General features: G+C 39.7%; 1 protein-coding gene across 5 annotated transcripts in view; it reads left to right on the forward strand.

Annotated features, from left to right (window-relative positions):
- Positions 1-22,500, forward strand: part of LOC128606122 (teneurin-3) — a 430,029-nt gene that overhangs the window by 320,856 nt on the left and 86,673 nt on the right. For all 5 annotated transcript variants that reach the window (XM_053622151.1, XM_053622152.1, XM_053622153.1 and 2 more), the window contains 3 exons: positions 468-653; positions 14,413-14,559; positions 22,458-22,500. The exon at positions 22,458-22,500 is cut by the window's right edge and continues 174 nt beyond it. In XM_053622151.1, the coding sequence (XP_053478126.1) occupies positions 468-653; positions 14,413-14,559; positions 22,458-22,500 (376 nt within the window). The remainder of the gene's footprint in view (positions 1-467; positions 654-14,412; positions 14,560-22,457) is intronic.

Consider the following 22,500-nt stretch of genomic DNA (forward strand, 5'->3'; position numbering starts at 1 on the left):
TACTCTGTGTGATAGAACAGCTCATGGGAGTGCATTCAGAATTTTGGAGCCAACTTTACAGTCCTCCCACACACACACACACATACACACACACACATGGTGGGGTCAGGCGGGGTTGAGAGCTGTCAGTGTTATGGTGTGTTTGGCGAGGTTAGTCAGACCCGTACGCACAGCACGATTCCACAGAGTGTGTTTTCTCTCCAAGCTGATAAGTTCGACATAATGGGTTTGAAGTATTTGACCTCTGCCTCTCGCGCAGTGTGTGTGTGTATGTGTGTGGGTTGGTGTGTGTATGTGTGTGTATGTGTGCGTGTGTGTGTGTGTGTGTGTGTGGGTGGGTGGGTGGATTAGGGTATGAGAGTGTGTTACAGAGACAAACCAGACATCGTGAGTGAAATAAGCCTTTGTCAGTGACCTAGCATATCACTTTTATTATATCTTTTGTGTGTGTGTGTGTGTGTGTGCAGAGGTGTGTGCGGTGGACTGCGGCACTCACGGAGTGTGTATGGGCGGGAGCTGCCGCTGTGAGGAAGGCTGGACCGGGGCAGTGTGTGACGTGAAGGCGTGTCACCCGCGCTGCACCGAACACGGAACCTGCAAAGACGGCAAGTGTGAGTGTCATCAGGGCTGGACTGGAGAGCACTGCACCGTGGGTAAGACACAAACACACACACATGCACACACACACACACACACACACACACACACACACACATACACACACACACATTTAGACTCAATAGACTCAGTGGTGTGCTGTCCATTTTAACCTCACTGTCATGGCACTCCTCTCCTCCCTCTGTGTGTGTGTGTGTGTGTGTGTGTGTGTGTGTGTGTGTGTGTTCTGCCTCGTCCTGAGCTCAGTGACCTTTGTGGATTGTTATATCTGACATTTCCTTCAGCTTTCACAGCTCAGTCAGATCAGGCTCACCACCTCCACCATCATCACCACACACATTCTCTAAATATTATACACACACACACACACATACAGTCACATCGCTAAATATTACACACACACACACACACACACACACACACACATATTCACATCTCTAAATATTATACACACACACACAGTCACATCGCTAAATATTATACACACACACACACACACACACACACACACACACATATTCACATCTCTAAATATTATACACACACACGCACACACACACACAGTCACATCTCTAAAAATTTATACACACACACACACACACACATATTCACATCTCTAAATATTATACACACACACACACACAGTCACATCGCTAAATATTATACACACACACACACACACACATTCACATCGCTAAATATTATACACACACACGCACACACACACACAGTCACATCTCTAAAAATTTATACACACACACACACACACACATATTCACATCTCTAAATATTATACACACACACACACACAGTCACATCGCTAAATATTATACACACACACACACACACACATTCACATCGCTAAATATTATACACACACACACACACAGTCACATCTCTAAATATTATACACACACACACACATATTCACATCTCTAAATATTATACACACACACACACACAGTCACATCACTAAATATTATACACACACACACACATATTCACATCTCTAAATATTATACACACACACACACACAGTCACATCACTAAATATTATACACACACACACACACACACACACACATCTTTAAATATTATACACACACACACACATATTCACATCTCTAAATATTATACACACACACACACACAGTCACATCACTAAATATTATACACACACACACACACAGTCACATCTCTAAATATTATAGACACACACACACATATTCACATCTCTAAATATTATACACACACACACACACAGTCACATCACTAAATATTATACACACACACACACACACACAGTCACATCTCTAAATATTATAGACACACACACACACACACACACAGTCACATCGCTAAATATTATAGACACACACACACATATTCACATCTCTAAATATTATACACACACACACACACAGTCACATCACTAAATATTATACACACACACACACACACACACATTTACATCTCTAAATATTATAGACACACACACACACACACACAGTCACATCGCTAAATATTATACACACACACACACACACACACACAGTCACATCTCTAAATATTATACACACACACACACACACACATTCACATCTCTAAATATTATACACACACACACATTCACATTTCTAAATATTATACACACACACACACACACACATTCACATCTCTAAATATTATACACACACACACACACACACACACATTCACATCTCTAAATATTATACACACACACATTCACATTTCTAAATATTATAGACACACACACACACACATTCACATTTCTAAATATTATACACACACACACACACACATTCACATCTCTAAGTATTATAGACACACACACACACACACACACACACACATTCACATCTCTAAATATTATACACACACACACACACAGTCACATCTCTAAATATTATACACACACACACACACACAGTCACATCTCTAAATATTATGCACACACACACACACACACACACAGTCACATCGCTAAATATTATACACACACACACACGCACATTCACATCTCTAAATATTATAGACACACACACATACACATCTTTAAATATTATACACACACACACACACACACACACACACACACACACACAGTCACATCTCTAAATATTATACACACACACACACACACACACATTCACATCTCTAAATATTATACACACACACACACACACACACACACACATTCACATCTCTAAATATTATAGACACACACACACACACACACACACACAGTCACATCTCTAAATATTATAGATACACACACACACACACACACACACACACACACACAGTCACATCGCTAAATATTATACACACACACACACACATTCACATCTCTAAATATTATACACACACACACACATCTCTAAATATTATACACACACACACACACACATTCACATCTCTAAATATTATACACACACACACACATCTCTAAATATTATACACACACACACACACACATTCACATCTCTAAATATTATAGACACACACACACACACACACAGTCACATCTCTAAATATTATACACACACACACACACATATTCACATCTCTAAATATTATAGACACACACACACAGACACAGTCACATCTCTAAATATTATAGATACACACACACACACATATTCACATCTCTAAATATTATAGATATAAACACATACACACACACACACACACAGTCACATCGCTAAATATTATACACACACACACACACAGTCACATCGCTAAATATTATACACACACACACACACACATTCACATCTCTAAATATTATACACACACACACACACACACATTCACATCTCTAAATATTATACACACACACACATTCACAATTCTAAATATTATAGATACACACATATACACATCTCTAAATATTATAGATACACATTCACATCTCTAAATATTATACACACACACACACAGTCACATCTCTAAATATTATAGATACACACACACACACACACACACACACACATTCACATCTCTGAATATTATATATACACACACACACACATTCACATCTCTAAATATTATAGACACACACACACACACACAGTCACATCTCTGAATATTATACACACACACACACACATTCACATTTCTAAATATTATAGATACACACACACACACACACACACACATATTCGCATCTCTAAATATTATACACACACACACAGTCACATCTCTAAATATTATAGACACACACACACACACACACACAGTCACATCTCTAAATATTATACACACACACACACACACATTCACATTTCTAAATATTATACACACACACACATTCACATTTCTAAATATTATACACACACACACCCACATACACATCTCTAAATATTATACACACACACACACACACATATTCACATCTCTAAATATTATACACACACACACACATTCACATCTCTAAATATTATACACACACACACACACACACACACACACATTCACATTTCTAAATATTATACACACACACACACACACACACACACACAGTCACATCTCTAAATATTATACACACACACACACACACACACACACACAGTCACATCTCTAAATATTATACACACACACACACACATTCACATTTCTAAATATTATAGACACACACACACACAGTCACATCTCTAAATATTATACACACACACACACACAGTCACATTTCTAAATATTATAGACACACACACACACACACACATACACATCTCTAAATATTATACACACACACACATTTACATTCACATCTCTAAATATTACACACACACACACACACACACACACACACACACATACACATCTCTAAATATTATACACACACACACACACAGTCTCATCTCTAAATATTATAGACACACACACACATATTCACATCTCTAAATATTATAGACACACACACACATATTCACATCTCTAAATATTATAGACACACACACACATATTCACATCTCTAAATATTATAGACACACACACACAGTCACATCTCTAAATATTATACACACACACACACACACACATACACATCTTTAAATATTATACACACACACACACACACACATACACATCTTTAAATATTATACACACACACACACACACACACATACACATCTTTAAATATTATACACACACACACACACATTCACATCTCTAAATATTATACACACACACACACATACACATCTTTAAATATTATACACACACACACACACATTCACATCTCTAAATATTATAGACACACACACACACACAGTCACATCTCTAAATATTATACACACACACACACACACACACACACACATCTTTAAATATTATACACACACACACACACACACACACATTCACATCTCTAAATATTATACACACACACACACACACACACACACACATACACATCTTTAAATATTATACACACACACACACACACATTCACATCTCTAAATATTATACACACACACACACATTCACATCTAAATATTATACACACACACACATACACATCTTTAAATATTATACACACACACACACACACACACACACATTCACATCTCTAAATATTATACACACACACACACAGTCACATCTCTCAATATTATAATACACACACACATTCACATCTAAATATTATACACACACACACATACACACACACATTCACATCTCTAAATATTATAGACACACACACACACACACACACATTCACATCTCTAAATATTATAGATATAAACACATACACATACCTGTAAATACAGTCTACACATACAGTTGCCTGTTACACACAAGAATTTTATTAATCAATTCATGAGAAAGAAAGAAAGAAAGAATGAGCGGTTACTATAGAAACGATAACGCATCAGAGTGAGCGCATTAATGAAAACCTGCACTACTGTCAGAGCTGACCAATCAGAATCCAGAACTGTACAGCGCTGTGGTGTAAATGATAAATAAATAAATAAATAAATAAATAAATAAATAGTGTGTGTGTGTGTGTGTGTGTGTGTGTGTGTGTGGGCCCCCTGTCTCTGTATCACTGCACACATTTGGCATTAATAAGGCTTATAGATCGGTAAAGTCACTTTGGGTGAAGGTTACACCAGCACTCTGTCTTATTTCACCTTTCTACCGGATAAATAAATAAATAAAGTGTGTGTCTACGCGCGCGTGTGTGTGTGTGAGAGGGATAGAGTGTAAGAATTATGGTTACTAATACATCATCTTTGTCAAGCTGATGTAAGGAGTTTCTCTGTGTGTGTGTGTGTGTGTGTGTGTGTGTGTGTGTGTGTTGTGCGACCTTCCCTGTCCCCTCACTCCTACACACTCATTAGCTCCTTCACAGTTTGTCCACTGTCACATCTCCTCCACACCCTTGCATCATCACTCTTTATTACACACACACACACACACACACACACACACACACACACACTGACAGGGTCTAATATTCCATATCTAAATATACCTCTGCCTGTCGGTCGTGTTTTACACCAAACGTCACTGACCGCACTTTAATTTAAAAAATTGTCCAATTTATGATAAAATAAATAAATAAATAAACTAGTTTAAATTGTATTAAAAATAAAAGATACATTATGAACAGTGTATCAGAAACTTAACTCTAATTTCCAAACTAAATTCTAAAAACAAACAAACAATTAAATAAAGAAATAAATAATCTCTCTCTCTCTCTCTCTCTCTCTCTCTCTCTCTCCTTCTTTGAATGTTTGACTCCAGTGCTCAAATTCATGTCTGATGGTGTTTCTGTAGTTTTCAGAGTTTTCATAACCTACACACACACACACACACACACACACACACACACAAACCCCATCATGTGGTGTGTGAATAATGAAGCTGTGTCACTGCACCGCTGTGTTTGTGTGTGTGTGTGTGTGTGTGTGTGTGTGTATGTGACCGCCGGTGACTTTCAATCTGCTGTGATAGTGTGTGTGGGTGTGTGTGTGAGACTGTGTGTGTGACACCTCCCAGTGCCCTGTCACTATTCATTACCTACACACAGCGCTCTTTATACATCACACACGCATTCGCGCGTGCACGCACGCACGCACGCACACACACACACACACACACACACACACACACACACACAAAGTTTTCACACAGGGGCATCTGTTAATTTTCTCATTTGCAAAAAACCTTGAAGTGACTTCACTGGTGTGTAGACAGGAAGACAGACAGACAGGAAGACAGACAGATAGTCAGGCAGCCACACCCATATATAGACTAGGTGCGTCCAATCTTATAAGCGAAGGGCCGGTGTGGCTGCATGTTGTCATTCCAATCTAGTAGGAGCCACACCTGATTCCACCTGTTTAATCGGTTTATCTTGGCTTTCAGTAGACTCAGGTGTGCCTTCTGTTTAGCTGGAATGAAAACCTGCCACACCAGCCACACATCACTGATATGCAAACACTCACCAAACTATTACCCAACACTCACCAAACTCTTACCAAACACTCACCAAACTCTTACCAAACACTCACCAAACTCTTACCACTCACCAAACTATTACCAAACACTCACCAAACTATTACCAAACACTCACCAAACTCTTACCAAACACTCACCAAACTATTACCAAACTCTTATCAAAACTATTACCAAACACACACCAAACTATTACCAAACTCTTACCAAACACTCACCAAACTCTTACCAAACACTCACCAAACTCTTACCAAACTATTACCAAACACACACCAAACTGTTACCAAACTCTTACCAAACACACACCAAACTCTTACCAAACACATACCAAACTCTTACCAAACACTCACCAAACTATTACCAAACACACACCAAACTATTACCAAACACTCACCAAACTCTTACCAAACACTCACCAAACTCTTACCAAACTCTTACCAAACACACACCAAACTATTACCAAACACACACCAAACTGTTACCAAACTCTTACCAAACACACACCAAACTCTTACCAAACACATACCAAACTCTTACCAAACACTCACCAAACTATTACCAAACACACACCAAACTATTACCAAACACACACCAAACTGTTACCAAACTCTTACCAAACACACACCAAACTCTTACCAAACACATACCAAACTCTTACCAACCTCTTACCCAACACTCACCAAACTATTACCAAACTATTACCAAACACTCACCAAACTATTACCAAACACTCACCAAACTATTACCAAAATATTACCAAACACACACCAAACTATTACCAAACACACACCAAACTCTTACCAAACACACACCAAACTATTACCAAACACTCACCAAACTATTACCAAACACACACCAAACTATTACCAAACACACACCAAACTCTTACCAAACACACACCAAACTCTTACCAAACTCTTACCAAACACTCACCAAACTATTACCAAACTCTTATCAAAACTATTACCAAACACACACCAAACTACTACCAAACTATTACCAAACACACACCAAACTCTTACCAAACACTCACCAAACTATTACCAAACTCTTATCAAAACTATTACCAAACACACACCAAACTACTACCAAACTATTACCAAACACACACCAAACTCTTACCAAACACTCACCAAACTATTACCAAACTCTTATCAAAACTATTACCAAACACACACCAAACTACTACCAAACTATTACCAAACACACACCAAACTCTTACCAAACACTCACCAAACTATTACCAAACTCTTATCAAAACTATTACCAAACACACACCAAACTACTACCAAACTATTACCAAACACACACCAAACTCTTACCAAACACTCACCAAACTCTTACCAAACTCTTACCAAACACTCACCAAACTATTACCAAACTCTTATCAAAACTATTACCAAACACACACCAAACTACTACCAAACTATTACCAAACACTCACCAAACTCTTACCAAACACTCACCAAACTATTACCAAACTCTTATCAAAACTATTACCAAACACACACCAAACTACTACCAAACTATTACCAAACACACACCAAACTCTTACCAAACACTCACCAAACTATTACCAAACACTCACCAAACTCTTACCAAACTCTTATCAAAACTATTACCAAACACACACCAAACTACTACCAAACTCTTACCAAACACTCACCAAACTATTACCAAACTCTTATCAAAACTATTACCAAACACTCACCAAACTCTTACCAAACTCTTACGAAACACACACCAAACTCTTACGAAACACTCACCAAACTCTTACCAAACACACACTAAACTATTACCAAACACACACCAAACTATTACCAAGTGCACCACACTTTTACTAAATACACACCAAATTCTCACAAAGCACACACCAAACACTCGCCGAAACGTTGAATTCTGGTTTCTGATTGGTCAGAGTGTGTTGATTATTTTTTTGTCTAACACAGAATACTGTCTTCAATTTAATCCTGGACACAGACATTTATTTTCTATCTCTCTGGTTGTGTTTGCCTAACGATCATAAAAGTCTCGTCCTCTAGTTAATCGGGACATCCTGGCCAACAAAAATGTTTTGACTTAAATCAAACATTTACATTTAACCCACAGTTGCTGTTTTTTTGTTTGTTTGTTTGTTTGTTTGTTTGTTTGGGGGGTTGGGGGGTTGGGGGGGTTGGTGGATATAAAATAAAAAGATATCCTCTCTTTAAAATATTAAATAAAAGTATGGCAAACCATTTTTAATCGTAAGGTCATGAGTGATGTTGATGTTGTACCATGCCTCACGCTCAGGATAATGGTACTAATTTAACAGCATTTTGTATATAAAATTAAATAAAAGCAGCTATAGTGGTTGCCTTGATGACACACTGGGTTTTTTGGTAACACTTAATAAGGACACATACGCCACACTACGCTTCAAAATAGGACACACATTTAGCCGTTTCCCAGCAGCGCTGTCAACTTTGCTCCATTTACTCCTGTGTGTGTGTGTGTGTGTGTGTGCATGTGTGTGAGAGAGAGAGACGTATGAAGACTATTAGTCCTGGTCCTATATAAATAATCCCTGTCTTAACCTCTTTACCTGCTTTTTTAAACCTTTACACTCTCTCTCTCTCTCTCTCTCTCTCTCTTTTCCTCTGAAGCTCACCCGGAGACGTATGTCCAAGGTACTGTGTCTTCTCTTCCTCTCTTCCGCTGTACCTTTTGTGTCCCCGTTCAGCTCTTTGTGACATTTTGATGACACATTAATAACCTCTACTTTCTCTCATTCTCTTCAATCTTTCGTTGTCCCTCATTTTCTCGCCCTCTCTCTCTCTCTTTCTATATCTATCTTTCTCTCTTTTTCTTTCCTTTGCGTATTATTCGTTGCAGCATTTCTGTGATTTTTCATCCTCATCTCTCTTTTGGACTGTCAGAAATGTGAGACCGTGTCCTCTGCGTTCTCCTTGGCAAACGTCCCCAATTTGCTGAGCAGGGCGTTCCCTGGCATGCACACACACACACACACACACACACACATACACACACACACACACCCTAGGATCAGGAGCTAGTCAAGTATCTGTGTCATCCATGAACTGGTTTTATTTTAGCGGTCACCTAACTCTACTGCAGACATAGGTATTTATAAATCGACTATATTGTATTAAAATTCCAATTAATTTAAGATAAAAATAATTAGTAACATTCATATCAAACCTTTATCCCTCGGCCTCTCCCCAAAAAAAGCCCCAAAAAAGCCCAAGCACAGAGGTGTCACTACCTAGTTACTTTTGCTAAGCTGTGATTGGTCGATCAAGTTTTAGGGGGTGGGGTTTGGAGAAGGAAATTATTGGATTGAGGTTTAATAACGCTCTGATATAAATATAATATCAATATAAACTCAAGCACGGCGGTGACAGTCCCTAGTTACAGTTGCTAAGACACGATTTATTAATTAATAAAGGATAAAAGATTTATTTGTTTTTTCAAATGTTTAAAAAAAAAATCAGCAAAATTTAAATATAATAGGAAATACAAAAAATATTTTTGCAAATAAAAAATCACCAACAATAATTATTATAATATATTATAATATATTCATATTGATATGTAATAATAATTATTATAATATATTCATATTAATATGTAATAATAATTATTATATTACTCACAGTGTAGTTTGTGTGGATATGTGAAATGATAAGCCTTAAAAAATCATTAAATTATGATAATGATATGTTTTATATATGTTTGAAATATTTAGAAAAGGTATATGATTATATTATATTTCTTTATTTTTTGCTGGTCAGGTCAGTTGACAGTTTCAGGTTATTAAGACCAGTAATTTTCTTCAGTTATTAAAATTGAAGGATGTAAAAACACATGAATCCAACATGAGCAACATAATAATATCCTGAATGAGAACCTAACACCTGCATTTTATTATTATTATTTATTTGTTTACTTATTTATTTATTTATTTTCAGCCTTGTTTTTCATCACCCCTGCTTCTCTTCTCTCCTCGTCTGTGTCTCTCGAGGTTTTATGAGTCGTGTTGCAGTAATGCTGTGATTTATAAACAGTACTGATGATTTAAACACATATAAAAGTGTAACTCCTTCTTGTTGTTGTTGTTGTTGTTGTTGTTGTTGATGATGAACCTTTAATCGGCCCTCCACCCCTGAGCACCCCGAGTGTCTTCGTCTATCTCTTCTCCCCCCCGTCTCTCTCTCGCTGTCTCTCTCTCACTGTCTCTCTCTGTCTCTCTCACTGTCTCTCTCTCTCTGTTTGTCTCTCTCTCTGTCTGTCTCTGTCTGTCTCTCTCTCTGTCTCTCTGTCTGTCTCTCTCTCGGACTCTCTCTCTCTGTGTTTCTCTCTCTCTGTATGTCTCTCTCTCTCTGTCTCTCTCGCTGTCTCTCTCTGTCTCTCTCTCTCTCTCTGTCTGTCTCTGTCTGTCTCTCTCTCTCCCTCTCTCTGTCTGTCTGTCTGTCTGTCTGTCTGTCTCTCTCTCTCTCTCTCTCTCGCTCTCTCTCCCTCTTGTCTGTATGTCACTCTTTAATGTCCTGGACTCAAGTGCTCAGAACTTTTTTGTTTTTTTGTTGCTTTTCTTTCCCGGTTTTGTCCTTCCTTCCTCCCGGCCCCATGATAGGAGAGAGGATAGGATTTAAAGGTAAAGCCCAAGTCCCAGGGACATTGTTCTCTAAGCAATCCCTCTGTCTTTCTTTCTTTCTTTCTTCTTTTATTTTTCTTCTGTCTATTGTTTTTACTTCCCTGTGTTTTTAATTCTTGTTTTTCTTTCTTTCTGTCATACCTCTTTTTCTTGTTCTTGTTTTTCTTTCTTTCTTTTTTTTTCTTCTGTCTGTCACTCCTTTTTCTGGTTTCTTTCTTTCTTTTTATTTTTCTTCTGTCCATTTTTTTTTACTTCTTTGTCTTTTTATTTCTTGTTTGGATTGTTTTTCTTTCTTTCTTTCTTTCTTTCTCCTTCCTGTCTGTAAAGCACGGTGTCTGCGTGTCCTCAATGTTGGTCCTTCCTTACCTGGTCACCTCCCATCTTTGTTTGTCTTGACCAGTCAACACACACACACACACACACACACATTCTTACCCCCACACACACCTTTGATGCTCTTCATGTGCATACTGTAGCCTGAACCCCGGTCTGTGTCGGTCAGTTCTTACTGCTGCTCCTGTTCTCACCCCTCTGCCCCTCTTCACCTGAATCCACCCCCTACCCCCACATGGGGCAGCAGAATGCACCCCAGGCAGAAAGTATGATGATGGAGGTGTCATCAGATCTCAATATACTTTCTGCCTGGAGTTTGTTTATCTCTTTATCTCTGTCTGTGTGCTGTAGCTTCACATGGATGCAGCTGTACAACTGACTTCAACTCTCTCCCAAATACACACAGACAGACAGACAGACAGACAGACAGGCAGATAGGCAGAGAGAGAGAGAGGCAGACAGATTTAGGGATAAACAGAGAAAGTGAGACAGACAGGGAAAAATACAGAGAGGCAGAGAAAGAGACAGACACACAGTGAGACAGAAAGACAGACAAACAAACAGACAGACAGGCAGAGACATGATATAGACAGATGTGCAGACAAACACAAACAGAAAGACAGACTGACAGACAGGTATACAGAAAGAGTGAAAAAGAGCCAGACAGACACACATGCATACAGATAGACAGATAGGCAGACAGGTATACAGAAAGAGAGATAAAGAGACAGACAGACACATGAACAGACAGACAGAGAGACAGACAGACAGGTATACAGAAAGAGAGATAAAGAGACAGACAGACACATGAACAGACAGACAGAGAGACAGACAGACAGGTATACAGAAAGAGAGATAGAGAGACAGACAGACACATGAACAGACAGACAGAGAGACAGACAGACAGGTATACAGAAAGAGAGATAAAGAGACAGACAGACACATGAACAGACAGACAGAGAGACAGACAGACAGGTATACAGAAAGAGAGATAGAGAGACAGACAGACACATGAACAGACAGACAGAGAGACAGACAGACAGGTATACAGAAAGAGAGATAAAGAGACAGACAGACACATGAACAGACAGACAGAGAGACAGACAGACAGGTATACAGAAAGAGAGATAGAGAGACAGACAGACACATGAACAGACAGACAGAGAGACAGACAGACAGGTATACAGAAAGAGAGATAGAGAGACAGACAGACGCACATACATACATACAGACAGATAGGCAGACAGGTATACAGAAAGAGAGATAGAGAGACAGACAGACACATGAACAGACAGACAGAGAGACAGACAGACAGGTATACAGAAAGAGAGATAGAGAGACAGACAGACACATGAACAGACAGACAGAGAGACAGACAGACAGGTATACAGAAAGAGAGATAGAGAGACAGACAGACACATGAACAGACAGACAGAGAGACAGACAGACAGGTATACAGAAAGAGAGATAGAGAGACAGACAGACACATGAACAGACAGACAGAGAGACAGACAGACAGGTATACAGAAAGAGAGATAGAGAGACAGACAGACACATGAACAGACAGACAGAGAGACAGACAGACAGGTATACAGAAAGAGAGATAGAGAGACAGACAGACGCACATGCATACATACAGACAGATAGGCAGACAGACATATAGATAGATTCTTGTTTGCGTTCTTTCTTTTATTTGTATTTTTATTCTTCTAAATTTATTTCCTATCGTTAAACGCTCCTCTAAAAGACCCAGTGTGTTGCTCATTGTGGAACTGCCATTATTTTTAAATGTTTTTATTTGGATTCTAAAATTGAAGTAATTTCATTATAATTTGAGTGACCAAAGTCTCTGAGGTTTTGCTGAGAGTGTGAGGAAGATGATGAGGAGGAGGAGGAGGAGGAGGAGGAGGAGGAAGAGGGTTTTTTTTAAACGTTCATGTGAATTTACAGCTGTTGTGCGTCTCACAAGGCCTGTGAGAAGTCCAGTGTCACTCTGTGTTCAGCTTTTGACTTTAGACCGCTCTCATTTTGCAACTATATGAATGTATATCTTTTCAGAGTTCTGCTCATCTATGTTACACACGCACACATGCACACACACACAAACACACACACACACGCATGCACGCACACACGCACACACACTTTTCACACTAAACATCAGAATACATATACATGTGAATATATATATGTGTGTGTGTGTCTAAGTTCTTTAACCCCCCCACACACACCCAGAAGCCCTCCTGTATTTTTGTGTTTAACAACTGTGTGTGTGTGTAAAACCCTGTGTGTGCGTGTGTGTGTGTGTGTTTCTGCAGAGGGATGCCCAGGTCTGTGTAACAGTAATGGCCGCTGCACTCTGGATCAGAACGGTTGGCACTGTGTTTGCCAGCCTGGCTGGAGGGGGGCTGGCTGTGACGTCGCCATGGAAACCCTCTGCGCAGATGGCAAGGACAACGAAGGAGGTGTGTATGTGTGTGTATGTGTGTATGTGTGTGTGTGTGTTTCAGTTTAAAAAGAGTATCTAACATTTGGTCAAAGTCAGTAGTTAATGCAAAATGTTGTCAGTTGTTGTTAAAAGTCAATGACCAACTTTTTTGCTATCAAACAGTAACAATCACTCTCAAACACCAACCTTCAACATCAAGCAGTGACAATTAACATCAAACACCAACATATCCAACATATTTCTCATCAAACACCACAGTTTACAATCATAACATAACATTCACCATTAAAACATCAACATCATCCATCAAAGTCCAGTTTCACCACTAAAAAAACATTCACTATCAAACTCCAACATTCGCAAACACCATCATACACTCCACCATTCTCAAACACCATCAAACCCACCATTCTCAAACACCATCAAACTCCACCATTCTCAAACACCATCATACACTCCAATATTCTCAAACACCATCAAACTCCAACATTCTTAAACACCATCATACACTCCAACATTCTCAAACACCATCAAACTCCACCATTCTCAAACACCATCAAACTCCACCATTCTCAAACACCATCATACACTCCAATATTCTCAAACACCATCAAACTCCAACATTCTCAAACACCATCAAACTCCAACATTCTTAAACACCATCATACACTCCAACATTCTCAAACACCATCAAACTCCACCATTCTCAAACACCATCAAACTCCACCATTCTCAAACACCATCATACACTTCACCATTCTCAAACACCATCAAACTCCACCATTCTCAAACACCATCATACACTCCACCGTTCTCAAACACCATCAAACTCCACCATTCTCAAACACCATCATACACTCCACCATTCTCAAACACCATCAAACTCCACCATTCTCAAACACCATCATACACTCCACCATTCTCAAACACCATCAAACTCCACCATTCTCAAACACCATCAAACTCCACCATTCTCAAACACCATCATACACTTCACCATTCTCAAACACCATCATACACTCCACCATTCTCAAACACCATCAAACTCCAACATTCTCAAAAACCATCATACACTCCACCATTCTCAAACACCATCATACACTCCACCATTCTCAAACACCATCAAACTCCACCATTCTCAAACACCATCATACACTTCACCATTCTCAAACACCATCAAACTCCACCATTCTCAAACACTATCAAACTCCACCATTCTCAAACGCCATCAAACTCCAACATTCTCAAACACCATCAAACTCCACCATTCTCAAACACCATCAAACTCCAACATTCTCAAAAACCATCATACACTCCACCATTCTCAAACACCATCATACACTCCACCATTCTCAAACACCATCAAACTCCACCATTCTCAAACACCATCATACACTCCACCATTCTCAAACACTATCAAACTCCACCATTCTCAAACATCATCAAACTCCACCATTCTCAAACACCATCAAACTCCAACATTCTCAAACACCATCAAACTCCACCATTCTCAAACACCATCAAACTCCACCATTCTCAAACACCATCATACACTCCACCATTCTCAAACACCATCATACACTCCACCATTCTCAAATGCCATCAAACTCCAACATTCTCAAACACCATCAAACTCCACCATTCTCAAACACCATCATACACTCCACCATTCTCAAACACCATCAAACTCCACCATTCTCAAACACCATCATACACTCCACCATTCTCAAACGCCATCAAACTCCAACATTCTCAAACACCATCAAACTCCACCATTCTCAAACACTATCAAACTCCACCATTCTCAAACACCATCAAACTCCACCATTCTCAAACACCATCATACACTCCACCATTCTCAAACACCATCAAACTCCACCATTCTCAAACACCATCATACACTCCACCATTCTCAAACACCATCAAACTCCACCATTCTCAAACACCATCAAACTCCACCATTCTCAAACACCATCATACACTTCACCATTCTCAAACACCATCATACACTCCACCATTCTCAAACACCATCAAACTCCAACATTCTCAAACACCATCATACACTCCAACATTCTCAAACACCATCATACACTCCACCATTCTCAAACACCATCATACACTCCACCATTCTCAAACACCATCAAACTCCAACATTCTCAAACACCATCAAACTCCACCATTCTCAAACATCATCAAACTCCACCATTCTCAAACACCATCAAACTCCACCATTCTCAAACACCATCATACACTCCAACATTCTCAAACACCATCATACACTCCACCATTCTCAAACACCATCATACACTCCACCATTCTCAAACACCATCAAACTCCACCATTCTCAAACACCATCAAACTCCACCATTCTCAAACACTATCAAACTCCACCATTCTCAAACATCATCAAACTCCACCATTCTCAAACACCATCATACACTCCACCATTCTCAAACACCATCATACACTCCACCATTCTCAAACACCATCAAACTCCACCATTCTCAAACACCATCATACACTCCACCATTCTCAAACACCATCAAACTCCACCATTCTCAAACACCATCAAACTCCACCATTCTCAAACACCATCATACACTCCACCATTCTCAAACACTATCAAACTCCACCATTCTCAAACACCATCAAACTCCACCATTCTCAAACATCATCAAACTCCACCATTCTCAAACACCATCAAACTCCACCATTCTCAAACACCATCAAACTCCACCATTCTCAAACACCATCAAACTCCACCATTCTCAAACACCATCATACACTCCACCATTCTCAAACACCATCATACACTCCACCATTCTCAAACACCATCAAACTCCACCATTCTCAAACACCATCAAACTCCACCATTCTCAAACACTATCAAACTCCACCATTCTCAAACATCATCAAACTCCACCATTCTCAAACACCATCATACACTCCACCATTCTCAAACACCATCATACACTCCACCATTCTCAAACACCATCAAACTCCACCATTCTCAAACACCATCATACACTCCACCATTCTCAAACACCATCAAACTCCACCATTCTCAAACACCATCAAACTCCACCATTCTCAAACACCATCATACACTCCACCATTCTCAAACACTATCAAACTCCACCATTCTCAAACACCATCAAACTCCACCATTCTCAAACATCATCAAACTCCACCATTCTCAAACACCATCAAACTCCACCATTCTCAAACATCATCAAACTCCACCATTCTCAAACACCATCAAACTCCACCATTCTCAAACGCCATCAAACTCCACCATTCTCAAACATCATCAAACTCCACCATTCTCAAACACCATCATACACTCCACCATTCTCAAACACCATCAAACTCCACCATTCTCAAACACCATCATACACTCCACCATTCTCAAACACCATCAAACTCCACCATTCTCAAACACCATCATACACTCCACCATTCTCAAACACCATCAAACTCCACCATTCTCAAACACCATCATACACTCCACCATTCTCAAACACCATCAAACTCCAACATTCTCAAACACCATCATACACTCCAACATTCTCAAACACCATCAAACTCCACCATTCTCAAACACCATCATACACTCCACCGTTCTCAAACACCATCAAACTCCACCATTCTCAAACACCATCATACACTCCACCATTCTCAAACACTATCAAACTCCACCATTCTCAAACACCATCAAACTCCACCATTCTCAAACACCATCATACACTCCACCATTCTCAAACACCATCATACACTCCACCATTCTCAAACACCATCATACACTCCACCATTCTCAAACACCATCAAACTCCACCATTCTCAAACACCATCATACACTTCAACATTCTCAAACACCATCAAACTCCAACATTCTCAAACACCATCAAACTCCACCATTCTCAAACACTATCAAACTCCACCATTCTCAAACACCATCAAACTCCACCATTCTCAAACACCATCATACACTCCACCATTCTCAAACACCATCAAACTCCAACATTCTGGTTGGGAACCTTCTGGAAACTTCTCCACAATCTCACACACAGGTGCAGGGAGAACAGAAGGTAGAACAGGAGTCACTTCATCGTCCAATAGTTCCAGCATGAGAACCTGCTGAGGGACAGAGAGTAATTTATTATCTTCCTGCTGAAACACTGAGCTCAGGTGTTTATTAAAGTTAATAAAGTGTTGAAGATGAGCTGATTAAAAAAACAACACCTTCCTAATGACCTATAAATCATGTGATTATCTTCAGTGACCAGGAGTTCCCTCATTTATTATTACTCCACATCTGAGACGAGTGCAGGAGATGTTCTCTCCCTCCATCTCGCTTTCTTTTATCACTTTCTTCTCTTTTTTCTGTCTCTTTCTCTTTCATCGTTCTCTTCCCCTTTTATTTTTATCTTTATCTTTCTTTTCTTTTTCCTTCCTCTCAGTTTCTCTGTTTTTCATCTCTTACTTTCCTCTCACTCCTTTTTTCTCTTTCTTACATCTCACTTTCTTTTTCTTCCCTTCCATTTTCGTTCTCTATCTCTCTCTTCCCTCTCGTTTTAACTTTACTTTTCTGTTTCTCTTTCTTTCCTCTCACTTTCCTTTTTCATTCTTCTCTCACTTCCGCTTTCTTTTCCCTTCCTTCTGCTTTACTTTCTTTTTCTGCCTTGTCCCTTTTGTTTTAACTTTCTTTCTCTTTCTCTTTCTTCACTCTCACTTACTCTATTACTTCCTCTTTCCTTCCTCTCACTTTCTTACTTTTCCTTTCTCTTTCTTTCCTCTTGATTTCTCGTTTCTTCTTCTTTCTCTTTCTTCTCCCCTTTTCTTTCTGTTTTTTCTTTCTTTATCATTGTCTTTCTTTTTCTTTCACTCTGTCCATTAATAGTCATTACAGTAGTTTTATTCTTTCTTTCTTTCTTTCTTTCTTTCACTTTTTTAATTAAACAACGGTCTCAGATTTTTTTCTCTCTTTTTTCTTTCTGTTTTTGTCTCACTCTCTTATATTTGTCTTTATTTCTGTTTTTTTCTTGCTGCTTCTGTCTCTCTCTTTCTCGCTCTTGTCTTTCTTTCACTCTCTCCATCCTTCATTACACTCTTCATTACAGCATTCTATCTTGCTGTCTTGCTTTCTTACTTTCTCATTCTCTCCATCCTTCATTACACAATATTCTTTACACTATTAATTCTCTCTCTCGCGCTCCATCTTCGTCTTCTCTCATTCTTTTTCTCTCTTTCTAGTCTTCTGTTGATTCTGCTATTGTTTCTCTTTCTTACTCTCTGACTTACTTTTGTCTTTCTCTCTCTTTTGGTCTCCATCTCCTCATCCCTCATTCCGCACATCCCTCATTCTTTATTTTCTTTCTCTTTCTGTCTTTATGTTTATTCCCCCAGCATATTCCATCCTTCCTTCTCTCTTGTACATTTGCCTCTCATCCTGCCTCTCTCTTTTCATCTCGCTCTTTGTCTTGCTTGGCATCCCTCTTTTTTATTTTCTTTCTCTTTCTCTCGGTTCTTGTTTTTATTCCCCAGGCATCATCTTTTTCTATGTTTTCTCTCTCTGTCCTCCTATTCTTTCTCCTTCTCACCCTCTCTTATTCATTTCCTCTATCTCTCTTGCTCACACTCTCTGAACAACTTCCTTTACACTCCTCCCTCTCTCTCTCACTCTCTCTCTCTCCATGGTTCATTACACTCTCTTTTTTCTTCCTACTCTTTCCGTCCTTGACAGCATTCCACCCATATTTCTCTCTGTACTTTTGTCTTGCTTCCTCCCTCTCTTTCTCCTCATCCCACCATTTTTTCTCTTTCTGTCTTTGTCTTTATTCCCCCAGTACCTCTCTTTCTCGTTTTTTCTCTCTGTCTGTCTTCCTTTCTTCACAATAGTCTTTCTCCTTTATCCTTCTGTCTGTCTGTCTGTCTGTCTGTCTGTCTGTCCATTCGTTACTTTCTCGTTCTCTCACTATCCTTCCCTGTTTTTTAATTCTCGTTCCCTTTTTTTTTGCATCCTTGTCAACAATCCACCCTTCCTTTCCTTCTGTGTTTTCATCTCACATCCTCCCTCTCTCTTTCTCTCCCTCCGCATTCCTTATTTTTTTTCTCTTTCTGTCTGTCTATGTTTTTTTATTCCCCTAGCGTCTCTCTAATTCTTCTTTTCTTCACCCGTATCATTTCCCTTCTCTTCCCTTCTCTTCTCTTCTCTTCTCTACTTTCTCTCTCTCCCGCTCTCAGTCTAAACAACTTCCTATAGACTTTTCTTTCTCCTCCGCTCTGACTTTCTTTCCCTCTCTCTATCCTTCATTACACGCGTTCTGGGAGAGACGCCATGCCTCGCAGTCCGACAGACGTTTCAGGAAAGTCGCTGCCATAAAAGATACGAAAAAACCCTAAAGTGTGTGTGTGTGTGTGTGTGTGTGTGTGTGTGTGTGTCCATCTCCCCGTCTTTAGTGAGGAAAACAAACGTGTCTGTTGCCCGGGGCTGAGGTTGGCACGCACGCCTGGATCAGGATTAAACTCTGATCTGGACTCGTGTCTCATTCCCGCTCCCCAGGGCCCATAGGCTCCCTATTAAGCGGCAGTCCTTCCTGTTTTAGGGCCAGTGTGACAGTTTATACCCTCCGTCTCAGACTCGGACCTGAGGGAGGGAAGACGGGGTGTTAGTGTGTGGTGCCAGCGTCGCTTCGTTTCGCCGTGTGGTTCGGCACTCGTTTGGATCTTAGCCTGACTTTAATCCTTAATTAGCGTTTGGATGTCTTTCCGTTTGCTCCGTATCGCGTCTCCGGATTTAGACGAGTGCAAAAACACGCTTTTCAGCCATCCAGGAATGTCATAATAAACACAGCTCCCTAAGAAGTGTGCACACATCTGCCGGGGCGCCTGCTCTCTGTCACACACACACACACACACACACACACACACAGAACAGTGTGGTGTTGATTTTGGATGGGTTTGAGATGTAAAAGTGGGGCCAGGACGCACACGAAGAGGGTTTGATGATTCGGGACGGACCCGATGACTGACGAAGCAAAACAAACAGTTAGACACTCGGTCTGTGGGACCGGGACATGGGACACGGCCCAGGAGGGAGAAAAGGAATTAGTTTCCTACTGATCAGGGTTAGCGTGTGTGTGTGTGTGTGTGTGTGTTATTTTACAATTCCCCAGCGGCGAGGCACCATATGTGCGCAGGGCTTTTTATAAACTAAGTGTGACGGATGGCGGAGGTTTACGCTCCTACCTGCAGGGCGGCACATCTCGGATCCACAAAAAGCATTAAGCAGCTGTTTGCTCCGTGTGTGTGTGTGTGTGTGAGAGAGAGAGAGAGCGAGAGAGAGAAAGAAAAAGCACGACAGAAAGACAGAGAGAGAGAATAAGGCATAGTGCGCTGTTTAAGGCTGTCCCACTTATTGCTCGCTCTTCCCCCCTGGGGGTCACGTCTCAAATGTAATGAGACTCAGTACTTCCTAAGGCACTACTTTTGTAGAATTTTCCCCAGCGATGGAGAACCTGAAGGCTTTCTGTTCTCGCTCCACTGCGCTAACACACACCGGGGTACAGAAAACTCCGGAGAGAGACCGGAAGAGATTTTTTTTCTTCCTTTATACGCTGAACAAAACAAAGAAAACTTGGATCACGGTTTAAAAAAAAATGCTTGTTGCATATTTGTTGAAGGCATGTTACAGCTGTTTTTATTCTATTCTTAAATGAAAATCATTTTTTTAATAAAATATTTCTAATAAATAAATAAATAGGTGCATAATTTAAAAATGTTTCAAATGATGTCTGAACATGAGACACAGTCAGTAGTCTGGTTAGTATTGCTATCTATTGTACATAGCATTAAGACTGTTCTACTCTGTGTGTGTGTGTGTGTGTGTGTGTGTGTGTGTGTGCGTACACGTAGACGGCCTAGCGGACTGCATGGACCCGGACTGCTGTCTCCAGAC

Source organism: Ictalurus furcatus, chromosome 3 (genome assembly GCF_023375685.1).
Source record: "Ictalurus furcatus strain D&B chromosome 3, Billie_1.0, whole genome shotgun sequence".
Classification (NCBI taxonomy): domain Eukaryota; kingdom Metazoa; phylum Chordata; class Actinopteri; order Siluriformes; family Ictaluridae; genus Ictalurus; species Ictalurus furcatus.